Source organism: Furipterus horrens, unplaced genomic scaffold, assembly GCF_987537825.1.
Source record: "Furipterus horrens unplaced genomic scaffold, mFurHor1.1.pri manual_scaffold_13, whole genome shotgun sequence".
NCBI classification, from domain to species: domain Eukaryota; kingdom Metazoa; phylum Chordata; class Mammalia; order Chiroptera; family Furipteridae; genus Furipterus; species Furipterus horrens.
This window is the reverse complement of record NW_028327183.1, coordinates 32360100-32383308: the sequence shown is the minus strand read 5'-3', so window position 1 is coordinate 32383308 and position 23209 is coordinate 32360100. Positions and strand designations below refer to the sequence as shown.

Below are 23209 nucleotides of genomic sequence, written 5' to 3'. Positions count from 1 at the left end.
CTCATGAGCTGTGCAGAGCTGGGCCTGGGTGCTGGCAACCTGGGGGGTTAGGAGCCAGCACCACATCACTGTTTTCACCCCCAGCCCCTGTTCACCATGAGTGCCCAGCAGCCATCGATTGTGCCCTTCACACCCCAGGCCTATGAGGAGCTGTCCAGGCAGTTTGACCCCCACCCGGTAAGCAGCTCCCACACTGACTGCCCCACGGGGGACTGGATGGCTTGGGGGGAGGGTTGGCCTGGCTTCACCCCACTGAGGTACCGCCCTGCACCCAGCTGGCCATGCAGTTCATCAGCCAGTACAGCCCTGAGGACATTGTCATAGCACAGATCGAGGGCAGTTCCGGGGCGCTGTGGCGCATCAGCCCACCCAGCCGGGCCCAGATGAAGCGGGAGCTGTACAACGGCACTGCCGACATCACCCTGCGCTTCACCTGGAATTTCCAGAGGTATGTCCTGGGCTTGGGCTGAGGCGGGGTGGGGTGTGCCCCTGGGTGGTTCACGCTGCACCCCTGCTTGCAGGGACCTGGCCAAGGGAGGCACTGTAGAATACACCAACGAGAAGCACACCCTGGACTTGGCTCCTAATAGCACTGAGCGGCGGCAGCTGGCCAGCCTGCTGGAGGGCACTTCGGACCAGTCAGTGTGAGTGGAGAACAGGGGGCCTGGGGGCACCAGGAAGGCTGGGCCAGACCTAACCCGCTGGACTCCTCCCATAGGGTCATCCCTAACCTCTTCCCCAAGTACATCCGTGCCCCCAATGGGCCTGAAGCCAACCCTGTGAAGCAGCTGCAGCCCAGTGAGTGTGTTTAGGGGAGGGTGGTGCTGGGCTGCAGCCACTGTCCTGGAGGAGGGTGGTGGCCCTTACTGTCTCACCACTCTGACCCAGATGAGGAGGCTGACTACCTCGGTGTGCGCATCCAGCTGCGGAGGGAGCGTGTGGGCTCGGGGGCTGCTGGCTTCCTTGAGTGGTGGGTCATCGAGCTCCAGGACTGCCAGACTGACTGTAACCTGCTGCCCATGGTCATCTTCAACGACAAGGTCAGCCCACCCAGCCTAGGCTTCCTGGCTGGCTATGGGTGAGTATGTGGTGACATGGGGCCTAGGGGCTGGGGTATGGCTGTGGGCAGCAGCCCCCAGGACTCACTCACCCCTGCCTGGCAGGATCATGGGGCTCTACGTGTCCATTGTGTTGGTCATCGGCAAGTTTGTGCGCGGCTTCTTCAGTGAGATATCGCACTCCATCATGTTCGAGGAGCTGCCGTGTGTGGACCGAATCCTCAAGCTCTGCCAGGACATCTTCCTGGTGCGGGAGACGCGGGAGCTGGAGCTAGAAGAGGAGCTATATGCCAAGCTCATCTTCCTGTACCGCTCACCGGAGACCATGATCAAATGGACACGCGAGAAGGAGTAGGAGCCAGGCTCCTTGCACATCGTGAATGAAGGAGCCGGCCTGGCACGCAGGGCAGTGCTCCTTGGGCCGCAGAGCAGATACCCTAGTCCAAGGCCGCGAGCTGTGACAGGTCCTTCTGGCCCACTGAGCCCTGATGCTGCTGTCAGAAAGAAGCTGTGGCCCCTCCGTGGCCCAGCGCGGGGCTGCTGTCCCTTTCCGTCGTCCCTGCTGGGCCCGGGCCCAGACACACTGGGCCAGGGGGCCCAGCCCTCCTTCCCCCACACGTACTGTAGAGTTTTTTAATTAAAATCATTTTTATTTATACAAATGGATGATAATAAGCTGCCTGCCTGTCCTTGCCATCTCGCTCCAGTAGGTCAGAGGTCTCAGCATTGTGGTCCTGGGTGTCCATCCTCAGGCTCAGCTCTCACCAGTCGGCACATCATTATCACTGTCCTCAACCAGATACTCTTGCATCTCCTGCAAGACCCAGGCCCTGGGAGAAGCCACACAGTGGGAATCAGGCCGAAGGTACTGATGCCCAGAAGAGCCCCTCCCAGGTTCTCCCAGCATAGCAGGTACCAGCACCTCTGGCTGCGGAGGTGGGCCTCCGTCAGGATGTAGGGTGGCAGGGGGTCCAGGGAGGGCTGCAAGAAAGAACTGGCATGAGCAAGGGGCTGCTTGGCACAAAGCCAAGCCAGTGCCACCCTGCCACCTCACCCCAAGGGGTGGGAGGGCTCCTGTTACCAACACAGGACAGGCGTCCACTCACCAAGTCCTTCACGTTCACACGGCACCCATAGCAAAGCTGCTCGATGACACGGGCCCGGGGCTCCTCCCTGTGAGAGCAGAGTGGACCTGTGTGCCTGGCCCTGGCCCTTCAGCAAAGGGCCTGAGGACTTGGTACCAGGGTGTGCTACCGCCCTCTGTGTAGCTGCAAGGGACCAGCTGTGGGGTGGGAGGGTCTGGGAAGGGACTCACCTCCCACAGGGCCGAGCCCCCTGGCAGCAGCCCTGGGCTCTGCCCATGCTTGCAGAGCAGCAGGGTGTTGTGGGTGCCTCACTTGGTGGGGTGGGGGGCTGCATCTGGGAGAGGTGTAAGGTCTGGGCCCCGAAAGCCGTGGCACTATCTGCAAGCAGAGGTGAACTGAGGAGACCTCAGGGACTGCTGAACCCCAATACCCTCTCCACCCAAGCGCCCCGAGCAGCTGTGACACAGACCAGCAGTGTCGATGTCCAGTGTACACATGCAGAGCAGGCAGCGGGGGTCTGGGTGGCCACCAGCATCATTATCCCTAGGGGCCTTGACCAGCTTCTCACTTGTCCTGGAAGCGTGGGGACGGCATAAATTCACCACTGGTGGGCCAGGACCTTGCTCTTGCCCACCCTCCATGGGTCCACACACAGACCTGTACACAGTGCTGACTGTGGACGGGAATTGGGCCTGCAGCCTGAGCATGAAGGCTTCCATGAGCCGATGGATGCTGGCCTTTTCGGGGGCCTAGGAACAATCAGAGGGAGGGGGCTGCAGCAGCAGCCCTGGTGTAGAGGGACAGCCCCCAGGCCCAACCGTAAGTTTCTCCACACAGTCAGCTCCCAAGAGTCTGCCGTGTTGGGGCTGCAGCAAACCAGGGCATACACTTCTACGGTGTCCCTGTTACTATACACAGCCATTATTAAAAATTAAGTTACATAAAAAAATTCAAGTTTCTGACAAAGGTCATCCTGCCCCTCCATCATGTCCATGACCCCCCAGCTGGGCACCTTACCTTCCCAGGGACAGGAGCACCTGGGGGCAGCAATTTCCTCTCTTTGTGAGCCCCCACCCCCTCGAGGGCACCAGTCTGTCCTCCAAGTCAAAGGCATGCCCAAGGATGCTGGGGGACACAGGGACACCACTATGGCACAGGGACGCCTCTATGGTATCAGGTGGCAAGCACTGAGGCCAGAGGACTGGTGTGGACACAGCTTAGGCCACTGAAGCTGTGCCAGTGACCTCTGTCCTGTCCCTGCACATTACCTTGGTGTCAATGGCCGGTGTGAATACAGAGGGGACAGCGAACAGGTGGTTGTAGAAAGCAACCTCCTTCAGTGTGTGGTCGCGCATGGGCCGCACCACCACCACGTCACCGTGCCGCTCATCGGAGAAACCCTGGGGGAATATTGTTCACGGTACCCAGCTGACAAGCTCCCGGCCCCCCTCCCTCCCTGCCAGCTGGGGAGTCACAGCCTCCTCCTCCATGAGGGAGACCCCAAGACTGATTTACAAGACTACTTTCAAGTGAGGCCTAAGGGGTAGGGTGGGAGGGGCTCCTATGCAACCTGCCCCCAAGTACCGTGTCCCAGGCCAGGAAGGCCCCTCTCCCCAGTGCGAGGCTAGTCATGAGCTTGATGGCCAGGCGGGTGCAGCTGTCCCCCGTCATCACCTTGGAGTAGCCATGGGTCCGGGCCACGTGCAGAATCAAGTGGGTCCTGCAGAGCAGAGCAAGGCATCTCAGACCCAGGTTGGGCAGGGCCAGGACCAGGGGGTGAGGGAGGCTCACCGCAGGGTCTGCAGAAGCTCCTCCTTGGCTGTCAGTGTCTTCACTGAGTTGAACAGCCTAGACAGACCCTCGGTCTGGGCAGCTGAGGGTGGTACAGCTGGGTTCTGGGGGTTCAGGGCACCATGCTGGCTCAGCTGAACCTCCCCCTGGGTTGGTGCATGCTGCTGCTGGAGGAAACTGTCCACGGCTGCCTTGTAGGCCCCCTTGGTCCCCAAGGACTCCTGGGCAAAGCAGCGAAGCACAGATGGTGGCAGGCTGAACACCTTGCAGGGCGGGGGAGGGCGGAGAAGGTCGTATGAGGCCCAGGCCCACCTCTGTACATACTGAGGAATGGGCCCCAGCAGGAGACCTGTAGCCACACCCCAACAAGTAGGCAGGCACCCATCGTGGACATCCTCCAGGGGCCCTTCTCGTGGGCAGGCCCACACACCTCTTCTAAGGCAACAATGTGCCAGGGGAAGCCAACTGTCTGCAGGATTAGCTTCATCTCAGCAAGGATTTTGGCTCTGTCCTCCAGGCTCTGTCCACAGGCTGCGCCCTCTGAAACAGGCAGGCAGAATGGAGTCACGGCTTACAGGAGAAGTGCCCTGGCAGGCAGGACAGGCCAACACAGCAGAAACTCCTCAAGGCTGTGCTCTGCAGGGTAGAGGTTTCTGTAAAAACCACAGGCTGCAGAACTTCTCCTTGGAGGAGCATTTTCTGAGTGGGTGTTGGGTTCTGTGCAGTGGCTGAGGGGCTGAGCAGGGCGGGGAGGGAAAGGGTGGGGAAGGTTAGCATCCGGCCCCTTGGGCAGTGAACTTGCCTGCCTCACTCACTGATTGCCCCAGACCCTGCAGAGGAGGCCAGGCAGATGCTCCTGCCTGATTCTCTGATGGTCTGACTTATGACAACAGCAGTGCCATCTGTTGTTGGACATGTGCATTGTCTCCAGAGAAATGCCCCCACGGGGGCCTCGACCCGGGCACAGAGCCAGCTGTTTCAGAAGGCCCGCCCCAAGCAGCTGAGGCCTGGGAGAAAAAATGGCCACACGTACCATCAATGTAGATGACCCCTGGCACAAAACGCAGTCTCTTGGCAGAATCTCGACTCAGGCCCTGAAAAGGAAAGGGACTGGTCCTCAGCCTCACAGCCTGAAGCCACAGACACTTTGCCTATGAAGACCCTTCTCTTCTGGATTGAGTGCCCTCAGGGAAGGGGCAGTGGCCCCCGCCTGCAGTGGACAGGCAGCTCAGGGAAGCCATGTGGCCGACTCACTTCAGACTGGCCCTGCCTGGGCAGCTGAGCTCTCCCTTGTAAAACCCGCCCGTCCCAGTTTGTCCCTGCTCCTGGCAAGGCCCTGAAAAGCAGCTGGGCCCACACAGCCATCTGTGCCCCCTGCCCCAGCCCCTCTGGCTGCTCAGTATAGAACAGGACAACAAAAGCAAGGCATCACTAATCAGAAGGAAGAGCAATGCCAAACGTTTGGGGGAGGAGGTGCTTATCTCGCGTCACCTGGCCAGGCTTAGGAGACACAAAGTGAGAGCAGATGTGTCACGCTAGAGCCCTGGGCACCTCCAGGACCCAGCACAGACCACCACCCCATGGCTGCAGCCATGTTGCCAGTACCTCCAGTCTGCAACCCTCACAGGGAGTGCAGAAGGTCCTTGTGTGTCCCACCCCTAGGTCAAGGCCTCCAAGATGCCCCAGCACCACCGGGGGAAGCCATAACTGCCCCCAGCGCTGGGATCTGGGCAGGCTGACACAGCCGGCACAGAGGCCCCATGCTGTCTCTCATCTGCGCCCTCCTTCTTCCCTCCCCACCTTGACATAAGCTGCTTTCTCCAGCAACACTGCTTCACCTGGCAACACCCTTGCCATGCCCTCTTCTCAACAGACCTGCCAGGGCCAAGCCACTTTTTATCTCCCAAGGCACCTGCTCCTATTTCCACATCTTGACCCCGACACACTCCCAGGCTGAGGGGAAGCCCATGGCTTCAGAGCTACCTTGAGTGATGCTCCGCCTGACCCCTGAGACATCCGTTTCCCAGTGATTACTTTTCTATAGTAGAACAAATGGACAGGGCGCTAAACTGGGACACAGCTGGGTACTCTGGATGCAGCTCCTGGCTAGTGTACCTCTTGTATACACATCCGAGAACCCTCCAGGGCTGACCCCCCGCCCTCAAGCAGGGCTGGGCGGTGGCCTAGGCCTAGGAGAATGGCATGGAGACGCACCTCAAGGACCTGCCAGACCATGGAGCTGGAAGAAGGCCCCCCAGACCACGCCAGGAGCACCTGGGAGAGAAGGAACATCGCTAGAGCATGCCACATCTCCAACATGAGCATGCTCGCCCACCCCCACCACTGTGGGCGGCCCCAAACATGGGTTCATCCTCAGAGTCCAGGCGCAGGACAGCAGGGAAGAGCTGGCAAGGTGCAGCTGAAACAGGCTGCCTGCAAACAGGGTGGCAAAGGCACAGAGCCAGGGCCCAGGTGGCCAGGCTGCCTAGTCAGGGACTCCACAGAGGAGTCGGCTCACACTATACCTTCTCTCCTGGGAAGATCAGCCGGTTCTTTCCAAGCACAGCTCTGAACTTATGGACATAGAATGCCTTGAAACAGTCCCTGCAACAAAAGCATCGTTGGCTGCGGCCACATGGCTCAGGCTTCCCACCCTCCATGCCGAGCTGGGGAAGCTGCTTATACTGGCCTCTGCAGGGCAGCAGTCTGGTGCTTGCTCACTTACCTTTTCCTTCTTGTACCAACTTCCATCTCTAAAAGCAGCATCTTGACACTGAGGCTCTGCCCAGATGCCAGCGTGAAGGGGTTCTCACCAGGTATGGTTGCCCCAGGATGAGCCTCACACCACATGGGAAGGCCCACCTGAGTCACCCCCACAATCCTTACCAGTGTGAACTGATGTCTAAGGGGCCAGGAGCCTGGTGCCCCCTGCACCCACAGGCACTTTGAAAGGCCCAGCTGGTGAACAGATGGACACAGGCATGTGCAGGACACGGCCACCCCAACCTTCTCCTAAGCAGAGCTGATGACCCCTTCCAAGACTCCCACAGAGAGAAGTGCTACCTCTTGGAGTGGATGGGGAAGCACTGGGCAGGCTGTGAGGACCCAGCATCCTGAAGCTCCACACAGGCCTTTCTCTAGTTCTCTGATCCCACCAGGACCAGAAATGCCCGGGAAGCTCCTGCAAAACCAGAGTCCTGGGCTCTTCCCCAAACTCATCGGTCAGAACTTCCAGGATAGGTCCTGGAAACCTGTGTTTCCGATAAACCTTCCAGCTGATTCCTGGGCTCACTAGGTCAGAGGCTGTCAGCCTTAACTGCACATTAGAATCACCAACTATGTCACAGTATATTGGAGATAAGGCCGAGGCACCTGCATTTTAAAACACGCCTGGCAACTCCAGCAGTCAGGGTGGAGACCAGCACCCTGAGCAGAGGGGCAACACTGCCCCAGCCTGGGACTCTGCCCCATCTGCTTCCTTCTACCTGCTCAGACATCTTTGTGTCCACAGCAATGCCTCCTACACAGGACAGAAACTCTTTTTAAGGGGCCGACCAAACACCCCATAGGTCCTCTGAGGACAGTAACTCAATCCAGTGTTGAAAATGCTGGAGCTCTAGGGACCCCAAGTGACCAGCCATGGGAAGTGACTCCCAGGAAGCTCGGGTGCGGTGAGGCTCCCCCAGCAAACACAGATGCTCACTGGTGGGGGCGGGGGGATCACCCTGTGGCTGCCCCACTCCGTGTCCTCTCTGCACAACTAGTGTCCTGAAACCACTCTCCCTCTGGCTCAGCCACGGTTTCCCACTTGTGTTGACCCTCACAGTCACCGAGAGAACATCTCAAAACCTAGACTGACAACAGCTACAACCAGAAAGTCAGCCTCCCACCTTTTCGTAGAATAGAGCAAGCACGGGACTTCCGGCCAAGATGGAGGCTTAGACGGACACGCTAGGTCTCCCTCTACAACTAGAGAGGAATACAACTACTTCAAAACAAAGGATAACTAGAAATTCCAGAAAATAAAACTACACGGAAGCCCAACATATGAAGTTATAAACCAGCGGTGCCATTTGGGCAGGTAAGAGTTAAAGAGGGCAGTGCTGTTTGCGGTCGCACCTGAGACAGCGGCGGGCGGCGAAAAATCCCGGCGGCAGTCAAGCCCCTGGCAGTGCGCGACCCCAGCACTGGGGAGAGCAGCCACCGCATCGCCTTGAACAGTGAGGCCCAGGGGGGCGGGAGGACGGATCCCGGTCTCCTAGCTGAATAACTGTGTGAATCCATCTTGGACCCCCGCCCCCAAAGAAAGCACCACAGGGCTGCGAAATAGGTCGCAGACAGGCGCCGGTCGCTGATTTGTGACGCGTACGCAGGCACTGCCCCCTATAGCCAGCCCAAGAAAACAAAACGCATCTGTCAAAATGAGGCAGACAACTATAGAAATCCCGGTGACACAACTCACCAGGCAACAGATAGAGAACCTGACAGATGAACAGATAAGAAACCTGTCAGAGGCTCAGTTCTGGGCCATTGTTATCAGGTGGCTTACAGAATTCACAAAAGAGCAGGAAAAAGATAAGAAAGAAGCGAAAAACATTCATAACGAAAGGAACAAAACCACATACGAGACAGATGGTGAGGAAAAAAAATCCAGAGTTCATTTCAACAAACTGGAATATGGAGAAGGAACAAGCAGTCAACCAATGCAGCGAGAGGAAATGGGAAGCAACGATGAGAGGATCAGAAACCTCTGGGACAGCTATAAAAGGCCCAACATAAGAATCATTGGTTTGCCAGAGAGTGAGGAAGATGAACTAGAACTTGAAAAATTGAGTGAAAATATAATAAAGGAGAACTTCCCAGACTTGGGGAAGGGAATAGACTTGCAGGTCCAGGAAGCAAGGAGAGTTCCCAAGAGACTGGACCCAGGGAGAACCACTCCAAGACACATTATAATCAAAATGTCAAAAATTAAAGATAAAGAGAGAATCTTAAAAGCAGCAAGAGAGAAGAAAAGAATTATGTACAAAGGGGTCCCAATTAGACTATCAGCTGACTTCTCAAGGGAGACCCTACAAGCAAGAAGGGACTGGCAAGAAATATTCAAAGTAATGAAAATCCAAAACCTACAACCACGAATACTCTATCCAGCGAAATTGTCATTCAGAATAGAAGGACAGAGAAAGTGTTTCCAGGACAAAATAAAACTGAAAGAGTTCATTAGATCCAAACCACTGTTATATGAGATGTTAAAGGGACTGGTTTAAAAAACAGAAGCTAGGGAGATGAAACAAAGGCAAACTAAACAGGCAACGAGAGTGGAAAAGGAACTGTGGGTACGGGAAGCATATTGGGGGGAGGTCAACAGGGAGGGGGAGTGGGGAGAGGGAGGGAGATGATATAGGAATTGGTGATCATGGTAGGAGGGAATGGAATAGACGGAAAGAGGTTGGGAGGAACTGTATGCACAACTAATGGACATAATCTAAAAGGGGGGGACAACTGGAGGGAGGGGGGCCACCGGGTGGAGGGGAGCAGAGGGAAGGGAAATTGGCACAAATGTAATATTTTAATCAATAAAACACATTAAATCTGAAAAAAAAAAAAAAGAATAGAGCAAGCACAGGTGGGGGAGCTCTGGGCCCAAAGGAGCCCTGCATCCTCTCCTCTCATCAGCGAGTTCTCCAAGCAGATTGGAGAGATGATCATTTTTAGATGCTCTGAAGTGATTAAAGCTGTGGCTTCCTTGCCTAAAATGTATTTCCTGGTGGCATATACTATACCTCGTTCTACTAAGCACACACCAAGTCCACTAGGCTCTTTTTGGGAAAAAGATGTTTGGGGATGAGGAAGTTTTTGGAAAACAATTTACTCAGTCCCTTCAGTTTCCTTTTTGGAACATTTTAGAAAGCAGACTCTTGGAGACCAGTTTAAAGATGTAAGCCAGTCACTCATTCAGCAAATGTTCATTTGCTATACAAAGCATGCAACATTACCAGGAATTAACAGGGACAAAGTGGGTGACTGGCCCTGCTATCATGGAGCTATGACTCTAGTAAAAGTGATCAGACATAGAAGTTATGATTCAAGTGCGATGTGACAGGGGCACAAAAGAGCTTCAGATAAAACAGAACCTGATGGGGGTGGCCAGGGCCCTCTGAGAATAAGCCTCTGCTCCTGTCCAAAGGACCCCAGGAATGGACGAAGGCTAGGTCTGCCTTCCACTCCTCTGTCCCTCACAAGTATTGAGTTGGTCAAAAAGTCTGTGTATATTTTTTCTCCATAAGATGGCTCTAGTAGAGCCTAGTTGTCTTTAACTTCATTTGAAACAATTTTGTTATAGATTGTATTGTGACAGCTGTCATCTCAGTGTGCATTAAAAAAATCAAAATTGGTGAATTTTTGTGTAGCCATTTTAATATTGAATATGGAAGAAATTACCCAACATTTTCAACATATTATTATGCTTTATTATTTCAACAAAGATAAAAAGGCAACTGAAACACACAAAAAAATGTTGTGCAGTGTATGGAGAAGGTGCTATGACTAATCAAATGTGTCAAAAGTGGTTTGCAAAGTTTCATGCTGGATATTTCTCACTGGACGACGCTCCAGGGTCAGGTACACCAGTTGAAGTTGATAGTGATCAAATTGAGACATTAATTGAGAACAATCAATGTTATACTATGCAGGTGCTAGCTGACATATTCAAAATATCCAAATCAATAAAATTATTGGGGGAAATAAAAAATGTGTCTTTTATTTTACAGAAAAAACCATATGGACTTTTTGACCAACCCAGTGAAACAGGCATCAAGCAGAGCACCTGCCCAAGATCCCAGGATGCTCCAAATTACTCCTAGATGTGTTTTAGCTGCCCAGAAATGCTCATCCCACCTACAGTTGACTCACTCTCGCTGCCAACTCTCCTGATAAGTTCATCACATACCTTCCTGCCACCTGATCCATAGCTGAATGATGGGAGAATGTTACCCACACAGGAAACCAATACTTCCCCCACCAACACCAGAGTCACCCGGAGTGCCATTAGAAGCAGAATTAATATTACATGCTCCTAAAAGCAAGAACTAAAGCCACAGAAATGGAGGCAATCCTGGGGGTTAAGCAAGACCATTTGCCAGGTTTTCCTACCTACCTCCAGGCCTCACCTGCAGAAAGCATCTCCTGCTCGGATCACCACCACAGGCAGGCCTTCCTTGCACTTCACACACTTTAGGTCACAGCTTTGGAGACGTGTGTGGGAAGAGAGAACAAGAATGTAGATTAGCCCTAGCCAGTTAGCTCAGTTGGTTAGAGAATTGTCCTGATATGCGAAGGTCGCGGGTTTGATCCTCCATCAGGGCACATACAAGAATCAACCAATGAGTGCATAAATGGGTGGAGCAACAAATTGATGTTTCCCTCTCTCTCTCTCTCTAAAAATTAATAAATAAAAAAATTTAAAGAATAAAGAACACATATTACACACACACACCTCTCAGCAGGCTTCAGAAAGACAGAGTCCTATTTCTCACCCTAACCTGGTATAGAAGAGAGGCAATGTGGGGGGCTGTACACACATAAACCACGGCTTGTGTCTTATCCAAACTACCAATTTGAGAGAAAGACAATGGCCCTGGAGATTGTCAATCTGTTAAAGCCAGCTCAGGGGGCACATAAAGGCCACCTCTCAATCCCTCCATGGCTGGCACGAGAAAAGCGACAACTTGCTCTGTGTGGCTCTGGACGGGAGACAGGGAGCCACTCGGTGACAACGACGGGGAAGCCGACTTCACCTCTCCGTAAGGGCAGACAGTATGGTCAGTGGCAGAGCTGTCACAATGACTGCAATAATTTGAGGTGCGGGCGAGCAAAGGGAGCCCCTTCCTGCCGGTGTTCACCACAGGCTTGACAGGCACTCCCCGGGTGCTGCAGAGCGAGGTCCTGGGCTCCTGGGCTCGGCCTTAGCGGTCTCTGGGCTTTCTGCGGCGCAGTGCCCAGGACTGATGGCAAAGAGCGACGGGGCCCTCAGGGCAGGATTCGCTGCCGGGTGTGGGCGCCGGGTACCGGAGGGACGGGTGTGGCGTCCAGCTCTTACCTAGACCGCGGCAGCAGCGGTCCCTTCGCTGCAGGTATCCCATAGTCCTCGCCCACCTGGCACATGGCTTCACAGGATTGAGCTGCCCCCGGAGGCGCAGCGCACACTGATGACGTTGCCGCAGCCCCGTCGCAGCCGTGACTCTCTCAGACGTCAGCGCGGCGCCGTCGCGGCCGTGACGCGCAGGCCGGGCCGGGCCGGGCCGGCCGGGACAGCGGTGGCGGCAGCGGCGGGCCTGGCCCCGGGATGGCGATGTTCCGCAGCCTGGTGGCCTCGGCTCAGCAGCGGCAGCCGCCGGGCGGGCCTGCAAGCGGTGACAGTGGCCTGGAGGCGCAGTACAGCTGCCCCATCTGCCTAGAGGTGTACCACCGGCCCGTGGCCATCGGCAGCTGTGGCCACACGTGAGTGCGCCGGCCTCGGGGCGGCCGCGGGGTCTGAACTCCGCCGCGGGGAGGGGTCGTGGCCAGCCGAGAAGGGCTCGTTGCGCGGAGGACGCGGGGGTGAGGCGTGGGGCTTCCTACGCAGCGCCGGCCCTGCGCTCCCAACGCCTTCATCCGCCTTAGCCAAGGCTCCGCCGGTCCTGGGCGCTCGACCCCACCACCTCTTCGGCACACGGGGGCGATCGCAACCCTGTCTCGTCTCTGAGTCCCGGGGTCCCTGGGGCTGCTGACGGCCTCAGTGGGCCTCCCTGGGTCGTGAGAGGGCAGCAGGCGCGACCTCTGCGCCAGCTGCCTTGGATTCGGTCCCGTGAAGACTGGAGTGGGCAGTTGTAAATAAATGCCTGGCTTTTGCTGTCAACTCTTTTTCGAACCTGCTGTCTGTTTAGACTGCTCAGGAGAGGAGTTCCCTAAAGTTAAGAGGGGGGCTTGTTTGGAGTCTGATGCTGTTTTGTTTTGATGGAGAACTTGGGTCACATCGATTAACGAGCAGCCAAGCAGGCTGGCCCTCAAGGGACCAGTCCCTAAGCACCTTGCTGCACCAGGGCCCACAGCGGGCTTCTGCGGGGTGTTTCAGGAACAGAAACCTGGGGATGTGGTTCTCCTCCCAGCTGAGAGCTGCACTCAAGTCTAATCGGTGCCGCCAGCCTGGTTGGGAGGGAGCTGAGATCAGAGTATCCACTGAAATCAGCAAGATGGGGAGAGGAGGCTAGAGAGCTTGGCTGCGGAGCGCGCAGGTCTTTCACTCCAAGGGATTGAGCGGAGGTGCACCCAGGCTGGTAGGAGGGCCTAGAACATTTTGCAAACAAAGATAGCTGACTTGGGAGGTTTTTGATACAAAGTGGTAGCTGGAACTGCTGGGTGGGTGTGTGACTCTTCATCACCCAGAGAGGTGGCAGAGATAGTGGTCAGGATCCAGGAAGCCTTTGCTTCCGTTCCCACGCCCCCTTGTCAGGCAGCACAGGAGAGCACAGCAGACTTGTCTTGAAGGGCACTGCACCTCACTTTTTCAAGCTTCTTGTGACATTTAGAGGCAGCCTCTGAACAGGACTTGTTTCTTAAAAACACATACCAGGGGGTGTTTTAATGTGTGTTCTGCATCTTTCATTTCCTTATTGAGAGAGCTGTAGGGCTTCTAATTTTAGAAAGCCTTCCCTAGGCTTCAGGTGGTGTCCCCTTGGCACCAGTGCTCACCCAGCTCTGGGCCAGTGTTCTGGTCTGTACAAATCTGTCTTTTCCAAGCACGTCTTTTCTTAAAATGTGGTTTCCAGAATACAGAACTACACAGAATTGTTGAGAAACATCTTATAAACACTCCTCCCCCCATGCTTTTTTGGGGCATAATCTGACTCCTCCTATTTCTAAGACTTGTCCTGCAAGAACCTTTTCTACAGCTTCTGCCTTAAAAAAAGACTTACTCCCTGGCTCTCCTTGCTGGCTTGTGTTCCTAGCTATTCTGTCTCTACTTCTTACTTTCCCTAACTTTTCCCTGGGGTTGTGAAGGCTTTTGTGGAGATGAGCTAAGGTTTAAAGGTTCTGCTTTTCCTTTTGAAAACATTGCTGGTGGTTTAGTTATTCCCCCTAACCCCCAGCTATCTGACTAAGCAATTTCCTTCTGCAAAATAAATTTTCTGGCAGTGAGAGCAGCTTTGTATAGGACAGATACCCCTGCTCCAGCACCCAAAAAGAAGGAGGAGTTACAGGGCTTTCCAGAAGCAGCCCCCTCAGTGGAGCTTGTGAAAGAGCTCCCAGGAACTCCCCAGGGGCCCCAGAGGAAGCCAGTTCTCTGTCACGCCCAAGGGACATTCTGGGCAGTGAGCCACATCCGGAAACAGAAACTGCATGACTGTTTCTAACTCTCTGATGGACCCTCCCCCAAGGGCCTGTGTTTGTTTGGGGCAAGGTTCAGCCCAGGCTACTTCTGGCCTCTATATCTCTTCTTTCATCCCCTCTAGTCAGTGCTGTCACATCTGTCCCTGCGTCAAAGTATCCTTAAATACAGTTTGTCAATGAACAGAAGTCATAAAACAATTTCAAACTCATGTTTAAGGGGAACTGTAAGGAATAATAATAGTGTTTTTTGAGTACTCCCTGGATGCCACAGCCCTGTGAGGCAGGTGCTGTCATGATTCCTTTTGTATAAGGAAAATGAGGTAGAGGGACTGAGTAAAGTTCCTAAGTGTCACAGCAAAGCCAGGGTTTGAGCTTGGGTAGCCAGGCCCACCCTCCTCTTAGCCACTCTCCCCACACCACCTTCAGCAACCCTCCCTGTGCAATTTTGTAGGAGTGACTGCAGACCTGGAGACCAATGAGCCTTTACAACCCTCTGCCCAGCTGCCCCCAGGCCAATGAGCTGGCTTCTCTGGGTGGTGTCCCAGAGGCCCCAGGAGTTTCTGTCACTCCCTGCTCAGCTTCCTGAGAGCCTAGGCCTCAGACAGACCCATGGAGGCCTGGGCCCACAGGTGGCCCACCCGGATCTGTGTGTGGGTGAGCCAAGTGAAGAGGGTCAGGATGGGAGCCATTGAGTGACCGTCTGGCCTCCGTGCTCAGGACAGCTCCAGGCGCAACCTGCTTGCCTTCCTGGGTCTCTGAAACAGTGACCTGCCCTGGTGCTCCTGAGTGGTGCTGCTGTAGCCTGCAGTCCATGCAGTGGTTGTCAGACTGTTGCAGCTGTGCCTGCAGGCCTGACGTGAGAGAGCAGACCCCTCCGCTGCATCCTTCAGCTGAGCAGCTGCCCAGCACCAGCCTCTTGGGCAGGAACGTTCTGTGGAAGAAGCAGGCACTCTTCGTCTGTGTGGCTCTCAGCACAGCACAGTGATGCTGCTGAAAACTAGGCCGTGGGCTGAGCTACTGTGTGGACACCTGGTTCTGCCTCCAGCTCCTCAGGGACTGTGGCATGGAGACAGCAGTGCTGTGGGGTTGGCAGGTGCGTCCAGGATCTTGTAGGGGGTCAGTGTATGCCTTCTTGAGACTCCCAAAGTTCCCTTGCCTCCTACCAGAAGACAGTGGGGCACTTTTCACCCCAGCCTCTGTGTCTCTCATCAGAGACTTGCTCCTCTGGAGGCCCGCACTGGACCCTGCATTCTCCTGATGATGTAACGGCTCGTCCCCACGTGTGGTCCTGCGCCCTTTCCTTCTGCATGTGTTTTTACAGCTTTACTGAGACACAGTTCCCTGACTAAAAGTGTGTTAGTCAGTGGTTCATACTGTATCCACAGCACTGAGCAACCATTACTGCAACCAAGATTATTACATTCTGATCACCCCAAAAAGAAACCTCATCTCCATTGACAGTCAAACTCTATACCCCCCAACCCCACAACCACTAACCTGCTTTTTGTGTTGGTGGATTTGCCTGTTCTGGACAGTTCACATAAATAGAATCATACTCTGGTCCTTTGTGATTGGCTCCTTTCATTGAGTATGACATTTTCAAGGTTCCTCCAGGGGTCACATCCGTCACCACACACACCCCTTATGGCTAAGTTGTAGTCCATTGCAGGGATAGTCCATGATCTGCATGTCCGACACCTGTCAATGGACACGGGGTTGTTCTCACTTGGCTGTTGTGACTGGTGCTGGGTAAACACTTGTATGAGTCCCCCCCCCACCAGCTTCCTCGTCGTGACAATCTCACCAGCACTTTCCTCCAGAGACAGGGTGAAGTAAGAGGCTTCCCCCAGCTGTTAGGCTAAGCATATGCTGAGACTCCGCACTGAAGCACCAGGGCTGGGTGCGTGGTGTCTCCTTTGCATGCCTGCTGTGAGGCCTGGTGAGCCCTGCCCCCCCCCCCCCCCCCCCCAGGTGCAGGATGTGCCCACCTCCTTACTCTGCAGGACAAGGCCTAGCTGGGACTTCTCTTAGGTACAAACGTTAATGTGAGAGGTTACCAGCCAGGTGGTGGCAGCACCAGAGGCCAGTACATAGGAGGAGGGCCTTGGGTTGGACAGCATGAGGGACTCTTAATCCCCCTTGGCTGCTTTTTTTGGAGAACGAGGTGAAAATATGACAAAAGGAACTCTGACCCCTTAGCTTAGCTGCATTCTCTGTACATTCAGGAACATTTTCATGCCCCTGTGCCCCGTACAGCTCATGTCCCCACCATGGCCCAGCCTGCCTGACATACACAGGAGAGAGTAGAGGGGTGCGCCTCCTGGTTTCTTGCCGATTCCTTGCAGTCGGTAGAGTTACCACCTCTCTCATGCATCTGGGCTGAGCCCCTGTGATCAGACTGAGCACATGCTCTTCTGGGGCTGTGGAGGTTCCATTTCACTGTCTCCGCTTCCAGGTCCCATGTCACAGCTAAGTGGTCCCCATAGCACTTGCTATGAAGCAGGATTGATGGGGTCCTACAATCCAGCTCCCCTTCCCTCTCACCAACTCTGACCAGCTTTGCTCTCTAATGAGCAGCATCCTCCTTTGCAGCGTGGAGGATGGTTGTGAATTCCTGCTGAGGGCGCATGGGCAGGAGTGCTCACTGCGCATGCAGCACAGGACGGGGCATCTCCAGGGACGGTGCTGAGGGCTCAGGGCCACAAGAAGCCTCAGGTGCCCAAGTGCATGCCCAGGGCCAGGAGAATCACTGTGGGACAGTCAGGAGCCCAAGCACAGTTCCACCTGTCACTGTGCCTCCAGGCAGGCCTGTCAGGGGCCCTTCCTGCCTCAGGACGGGGCGCCGTTCCAAGGCTGCTGCTGACCACCTGCCAGCTTTGGCCCTGCCCCATCCAGTGAGTCCTGGGCCCTCGGGGCCTGCAGCTTCCTCTGCCACCATTGTGAGTGATTTTACACCCACGAGCTTAGTGGGTGGAGAGTCTCCAGGGTCTCCTGTACTGTCCCTGTGGCCTTTGAACTCTCTGAGGTGTAATTACCATGTGGTGTAAGACTGGCAGGCTGAGCCCAGGCCTCCTGCTGTAGCCAGAGCTCTTGCTGGTAACTGCCATGGGGTCAGCACAGGTCCTAGAGAGCTACAGCTGCAGCTCTGCCCAGTTTCAGGGTACAGCAGAGGGTCCCAAGAGCCCATGGCTGGGAGGGGACCTGGGGTCATCGTTTAGCCAAATGGTACCCAATCCAGCCAGTGGGACTCAGGCTCAGAAGTGCTTGTCTCCAGAAACTCACAGTTGCCCTGCGTGTGCTGGAGCAGGCTGGCCTGTGACGTCGGGCCCATGTCCCCTGCCCCACTCACTGCAGGTTCTGCGGGGAGTGCCTCCAGCCTTGCCTGCAGGTACCATCTCCCCTGTGTCCGCTGTGCCGCCTGCCCTTCGACCCCAAGAAGGTGGACAAGGCCACCCAGGTGGAGAAGCAGCTCTCATCTTATAAAGCACCCTGCCGGGGCTGCAACAAGAAGGTACCCCACCCCAAGGGGCTTTCTGGGCCCAGGAGGGGGCTTTATTTTTTTAAGATTTTATTTATTTTTAGAGAGAGGGAAAGGGAGGGGGAAAGAGAGAGAAATGTCGATGTGAGAGAAACATTGATTGGTTGCCTCTGACACACATCTCAACCAGGGACTAACTGGGTCCCTTAACCCACATGTACCTTCACTGGAATCGATCCAGAGACCTTTCACTTTGCAGGACAACACTCAGCCAACTGAGCCACACCAGTCAGGGCCAGAAGAGTGATGTGATTGAGTGCTTGGGGCCCTGGTTCTGCCCCCCAGCAGAGGAGCTGGGCTCTTCCCTTTTCTGCTGAGAACCTGAAGCTCTGCTCGGCCCCTCCCCCACAACACCAAGCACTTCTAGGTGGCCCTGCCTCTTGTCCCATGTTGCATCCCTCCTCCCCCGCACTCCACTGCCTGGCCTGGGCCCTGGGTTGCTTATGTGCATTGTAGCTGATACAGGGACAGAGGCTGGGCTGAAACCCACCCCAGACACAGCCTTGACACTCCAGGAATCTTTTGCCTGCTGCAGTCATTGATGCAGGGGAGAGAGAGGAGGGCAGCTGGGGCCATGGGCTGAATGGAGCACATAGCTTTCTGGTCTCTGTCACCTACCCTGGCCTGCCTTAGAATCCTGCCCCAGAGCTCACCCCACTACCGCCCTTACTACACCCCACTGCTCCTCCAGGACTGGGAGGCCCTCCTTCCTGGTGGATGGAGCTGGAACTGATTTTGAATTTACATTTTGAGACTTTGCAATCTGTCTGGTTAACAGTTGTACCAATTTAGCACAATGGAAAACAGCCCCTGATTGCTTTGCCTAAAGGTCAAAGCTCTGAACTGCTGGGGCCACCCTGAGACTCTCCGGGAGGCGCTGCTAGGGCTTCTTTCAAGCCCATGTAGCCCCTTCCCTGCTTCTCCCCTCGATCCTCCTGTAGTTTCACATGTGAAGTGGCCCTGCCGTTCACTCCACGTCCCCCGCCCTGGGCAGAGCTGGTATCAGAAGGCTGCTCTGTTACCCTGGACACTGGGTCAGACCTCAGCCCTGGGGACCTGCCCTGTCTCATGGAGGCAGCTGTCCTTCGCACACTCTCCTTGGCTACTTCCTCAGTTCTGTGAACTACTCTCCTATTTGTGAAATGTTTAGCCTTGGTGTTGGCAACATTGCAGGAAGGTGGTGTCCACTCCCCAGGGAGGGTTGAGCAAGGTTCCTTGTCAGTGCCCCCTTCCCCCAACCCTGATCTGAGCTGGGACCCCTTTCCCCCTCTTCCCCCAGAGTTTGTGACTCAGGCAGCCAAGGAGAAGGTTGTGCTATGCTTGGTTTGGTAGGGAGTTTTGTCAGATGTTTGACGGTCTAAAAGATTTTGATCTATTGGTTCCTGTTACAAGGGACATTTTTCCTGAATGAACATACTCCCTGTTCCCCCAGGGACTGTCTCTGCCCTTCTGCAGCTCCTCAGGGAGCCTCGCTGGGGTGTTCTCCCATCCAGGGGCTGATGGCTGAGGCCTGCCCTCTGAGAGGTCCCAGCTGAAGCAGTGAACATGTGCTGCTGGGCACAGCTCAGCAGCATGTCCTTGGGGGCTAGAATCGGTCTCCTTTCCTCAGGGCCTTTTCTCCAGCAGAGACTCTGGGCCCCTGAAAGAAGCCCCAGAATCTGCATACTGAGCTGCTGGGCTGTGAATGGCAGGAGCAGGACCAGCCCTGCTTTTGCTTATTGTTCTTTGGTCCAACAGAGCCTGAGGCTTTGCCTGCCCCCCAACTCCCTGACTGCCTGTCACCTGCCCTGCCTCTCTTCCTAGGTGACGCTGGCCAAGATGAGGGTGCACGTTTCTTCCTGCATCAAGGTCCAGGAGCAGATGGCCAACTGTCCCAAGTTTGTCCCTGTAGTGCCCACATCCCAGCCCATTCCCAGGTAGGCTACCCGCGTGGGGGCACTCAGTCCCTGTCCCTGTTAGAGCAATTCCTGTTCTGCATCACTAGGTGGGGGCAGCACTGCTCTGCCCTGAGGAAGTGGGAGGGGCTCTGCATTTCCTCTGGGGAGAGTCTCACTGCTCTGCAGTAAGGGGAACCCAGGAGGTTCCATGCCAGGCTCCTGCATCACCTCCCAACAGGGGAGTGCAGTCCCCAGCATAGCTGGGTCTGGAGACATCTCCTGTCAGGGCAGGCAGCCTGTCCTCGCTCTGCTTTCCCAGCGCGTTATGGAAGGAGAGGCACCGGGAGTTTACGAGGTAGTGAACGGCTTCAGAGCAGTTGCAGTGGGGTGAGCAGGGCAGACGGTCCCTGGACAGCCAAGGTCCTCAGGACTCTGGCTGGGCCTCCTTCCTGCCCACTGCCCAGGGGAGGGCAGGGCATGCCGGTACTGGGGCAAGTGGGTCCAGGCCTGAACAAGGTTGGCAGTACCCAGCCGACTCACCCCTCCCCTCCCTGCCCCAGCGCCGTCCCCAACAGGTCCACCTTCACCTGCCCTTACTGTGGCGCCCGCAACCTGGACCAGCAAGAGCTGGTGAAGCACTGTGTGGACAACCACCGCAGCGATCCCAACCGTGTGGTGAGCTCCTGTTGCCAGCCTGCCCGGGTGCCCGGGCCCCACTGTCCTCCACAGTCCCTTCCTGGGATCCTGGGGTGGGGGCCTCTCTTCACTCTGGCTCAGCTTCACCCCAGCACCCCCTGTTCCAGGTGTGTCCCATCTGCTCGGCGATGCCCTGGGGTGACCCCAGCTACAAGAGTGCCAACTTCTTGCAGCACCTGCTCCACCGGCACAAGTTCTCGTACGACACCTTCGTGGTGCGTGTCCTACATCTCCACCCCCACCCCCACCCGCCCTTAACTAGCCTAAGGCCCACAATTCAAAGGCCTCCCTGGATCCCTATGGGAGCCCACAGGCCGGGGTCTCACAGCAGTCAGGTCCACAGGCCGCTAGATGGCCTGAGGGGCTCTGGCACTGCACAGAGCAGTTCTAGAGGGCTCCTAGGTTTTTCAGGGTCCCTCACCACAAGCTCTCTTCATGCTGCGGGGGGTGGGGGAGCTGCTCCTGGAGAGGCAGCCACAGGTGTGGTGACTGTCACAGGGCACCGTCTCCTCAGCCCTGCCAGAACAGAGAGCTGCATGGGGGGGTGCGGCCTGGCCTCGGGTGCTTGCTGGGGAAAAGCCAGAGGGATTTCACCACCTTGAAAACCTCCAGCTCGCTCTCCCTCTCCTACCTGCTTGTGTTGGAACCATGCCGCTCTTCCTCCTGCTCAGTCCCTCCACACCTAGCCCTGTCATCCTGTCCCTGCCAGCCTCCAGTCTCCAGGTCCCTGGACTGTGCTGGATGATCACTTTTCCTCCTCTTTGCCCCCTGGGGCCCTGGTGGTTGGAGGCATGGAGCTCTCTGTCTTCACTGCTCATCTCAGAACCCAGTTTTCACATCTGAGGCAAAAGGACAGCTCTTTCTCTGAGTGTGTGCCCCTCCCACAGGCCCACTGGGCAAGGTGTCTGCTGGACAAGGTGTCCACTGGGCAGCTGCAGGGACCCCGTGCAGCCCTCAGGGTAGAGAACTTGGGAGAAGCCAGATAGTGATCCCAGCGTGGGCTCCACCTTAACCTCCAGTGGACCTTTCACTGCAGGACAGCGGTGATCCTGTGACCCCATGACTGTGCATGGCCTCATTCTTGTCCTGGGTCATGCTGAAGGGAGGTGGGGAGACTGGAAGTGGTAGCACTGGTCTGTTTGGGGTAACGACAGAGGAAGAGGTCCTGAGAGGTCACTAGCACAGCTGGCCCTCTTGTCTGAGGCCTTGATCCCCCAGCCCATCTCTACTTCCTGTCTTTCAGGACTACAGCATCGATGAGGAAGCCGCCTTCCAGGCCGCCTTGGCCCTGTCTCTCTCTGAGAACTGAAGGTTCAGCCCAGCGGCTAGGACCCAGCCCTCTGGCCTCAAGGGACAGGGCCATCCGTGCTCTCCGTGGCCTGGCACCTGCACTTGAATGCACCTTGCGGGGCCAGGTGGGGCCTCCATCATGTCAGAAAGAGAGGTGGTCCGTTGCCAGGGCCCAGGAGAGACCAACGTCCCCTCGCCATCAGAGGATGGCCGCCTGTGCTCCTGGCCAAGCATGGCTGGTTTCTTCGGTGCTTCGGGCCAAGCAGGCGGCCCTCTCAGGGTCAGCCTGTTAGGACTGAGAGCAGTCAGCTATCTGTCTCTCTCAAAGCCATGATGTCCTCCCCAGGCAGAGGGGGAGCCCCAGCGACATCCGGCTGGCCGCCGGCGTCTGGCAACGCTTCCCCTGTGCACCTGGTACTGGCTTTGTGATACCTAGAAATTCTGGCATTTTTCTATATATTCCAGTGTGATAACCTTTTCACATTTTATAGAGCAAAGACAAAGCAGTTCTCTTCATATTGCAATATCTGTGTTTGACTAGGAATAATAGTATTTTTATGGAACATTTACAAAATTATATTTTTTAAAAAAATTCAAAAACAGTTGTGGGATCAAGCTGGGGAGGGAAAGAAAGATGGGGCAAACGCTGGAGCGAAAATGAACCATGGTGTTTTGCTTGTGCGCACGGGGGAGGAGGCCATGTCCCAGGTCATCGCAGTGTTTTCCAGGGTTCCTGTGGTTGGTTTGTCATTTCCCTTTGATAACGACCTGGAAGAAATCCCAGCGCCTTGGCCACTTCACTGGCTGCTGGGCTGTCCTGGGGCCTCCTCCTGCCCAAGGTCCTGGCTTCAGCCCTGCTGTCACCTTTCCAAAGCTGACCACATCCTGCCTCAGGCAGGGCCACCCCAGCAGTGATAGAGCTTGGGGCAGCTGTGCAATAGTGGGCTGGGCCAGAAAATGCTTGTCAGTACTCTTGTTTGGTTCATGGCATAAATTATTGCTGTCTTTAAAAAAAATTTTAAATAAAATGTTTCAAAGCATCTGTAGCAGCCTGGTAGGTTTCATTCTGCGAATATTAAAAGCGGAGAGCTGGCACTGTCTGGTGTGGCTCAGTGGATTGAATGCCGGCCTGTGAACCAAAGGGTCACTGGTTCAATTCTCAGGGCACATGCCTGAGTTGCATGCCAGGTCTCCAGTTTGGGGGTGCACAAGAAGCAACCACACATTCATGTTTCTCTCCCTCTCTTTCTCGCTCCTTCTCTCTCAAAATATATTAATTAAAAAGCGGAGGATTGCCCTTGTCCAGTGTGGCTCAGTTGGATGTCATCCCACAAACCAAAAGGTCACGGGTTTGATTCCCAGTCGGTACATGCCTAGGTTGCAGGTTTGGTCCCCAGTTGGGGTATGAATGGCAACCAATCTGTTTCTCACATTGATGTTTCTCTCCCTCTCTTTCTCCTTCCCTTCCCCTCTCTAAAAATAAGTAAATAAAACCTTTAAAAAAAA

The 23209-nt window shown here is 55.4% G+C and overlaps 3 protein-coding genes across 11 annotated transcripts in view; 2 read left to right on the top strand and 1 right to left on the bottom strand.

Moving 5' to 3' along the window:
• PIEZO1 (piezo type mechanosensitive ion channel component 1 (Er blood group)) overlaps positions 1 to 1720 on the top strand; it is a 65374-nt gene extending 63654 nt beyond the window's left edge. For 5 of the 6 annotated variants that reach the window (XM_090261210.1, XM_090261211.1, XM_090261209.1 and 2 more), the window contains 6 exons: positions 85 to 177; positions 276 to 448; positions 522 to 644; positions 719 to 798; positions 889 to 1078; positions 1164 to 1720. In XM_090261210.1, the coding sequence (XP_090117336.1) occupies positions 85 to 177; positions 276 to 448; positions 522 to 644; positions 719 to 798; positions 889 to 1078; positions 1164 to 1413 (909 nt within the window). In that variant the 3' untranslated portion in view covers positions 1414 to 1720. Of the gene's footprint in view, positions 1 to 84; positions 178 to 275; positions 449 to 521; positions 645 to 718; positions 799 to 888; positions 1079 to 1163 lie in introns of those variants that run through there. The other variant, XM_090261212.1, reaches the window with a different exon arrangement.
• CTU2 (cytosolic thiouridylase subunit 2) lies at positions 1684 to 12151 on the bottom strand. Of its 3 annotated transcripts, XM_090261214.1 has the most exons (15): positions 12033 to 12150; positions 11104 to 11178; positions 6460 to 6538; positions 6149 to 6208; positions 4968 to 5028; positions 4365 to 4474; positions 3935 to 4197; positions 3728 to 3863; positions 3412 to 3543; positions 2801 to 2892; positions 2613 to 2716; positions 2374 to 2521; positions 2165 to 2231; positions 1981 to 2039; positions 1684 to 1888 (listed from the first exon to the last, which is right to left on the bottom strand). In XM_090261214.1, the coding sequence occupies exons 1-15, from the start codon at positions 12095 to 12097 to the stop codon at positions 1813 to 1815; spliced, it is 1527 nt and encodes a 508-aa protein (XP_090117340.1). In that variant the 5' UTR covers positions 12098 to 12150; the 3' UTR covers positions 1684 to 1812. The 3 variants fall into 3 exon arrangements, with proteins under 3 accessions (XP_090117340.1, XP_090117341.1, XP_090117342.1); XM_090261215.1 differs by lacking the exon at positions 12033 to 12150 and having other exon boundaries at positions 1687 to 1888; positions 11091 to 11174; XM_090261216.1 differs by lacking the exon at positions 1684 to 1888 and having other exon boundaries at positions 2374 to 2538; positions 12033 to 12151.
• Positions 12152 to 12208: 57 nt separating this feature from the next.
• RNF166 (ring finger protein 166) lies at positions 12209 to 22743 on the top strand. 2 transcript variants are annotated; one of them, XM_090261217.1, is made up of 6 exons: positions 12209 to 12433; positions 17657 to 17813; positions 19644 to 19756; positions 20278 to 20392; positions 20521 to 20628; positions 21657 to 22743. In XM_090261217.1, the coding sequence occupies exons 1-6, from the start codon at positions 12279 to 12281 to the stop codon at positions 21720 to 21722; spliced, it is 714 nt and encodes a 237-aa protein (XP_090117343.1). In that variant the 5' UTR covers positions 12209 to 12278; the 3' UTR covers positions 21723 to 22743. The 2 variants fall into 2 exon arrangements, with proteins under 2 accessions (XP_090117343.1, XP_090117345.1); XM_090261219.1 differs by lacking the exon at positions 17657 to 17813 and having other exon boundaries at positions 12394 to 12433.
• Positions 22744 to 23209: the final 466 nt, after the last annotated feature.

What these genes read in the sequence shown, in the direction of transcription:
- CTU2 (XM_090261214.1), bottom strand. Translation starts at nt 12,097, where the DNA reads ATGTGCCAGGTGGGCGAGGACTATGGGATACCTGCAGCGAAGGGACCG. An exon ending in GCAGGAGATGCTTTCTGCAG is followed by an intron (nt 6,539 to 11,103) that starts GTGAGGCCTGGA and finishes CTTTTGTTGCAG; the next exon opens with GGACTGTTTCAAGGCATTCT. An exon ending in TGGTCTGGCAGGTCCTTGAG is followed by an intron (nt 5,029 to 6,148) that starts GTGCGTCTCCAT and finishes TTTCCTTTTCAG; the next exon opens with GGCCTGAGTCGAGATTCTGC.
- RNF166 (XM_090261217.1), top strand. Translation starts at nt 12,279, where the DNA reads ATGGCGATGTTCCGCAGCCTGGTGGCCTCGGCTCAGCAGCGGCAGCCG. An exon ending in ATCGGCAGCTGTGGCCACAC is followed by an intron (nt 12,434 to 17,656) that starts GTGAGTGCGCCG and finishes CACTCACTGCAG; the next exon opens with GTTCTGCGGGGAGTGCCTCC. An exon ending in GCAGCGATCCCAACCGTGTG is followed by an intron (nt 20,393 to 20,520) that starts GTGAGCTCCTGT and finishes CCCCTGTTCCAG; the next exon opens with GTGTGTCCCATCTGCTCGGC.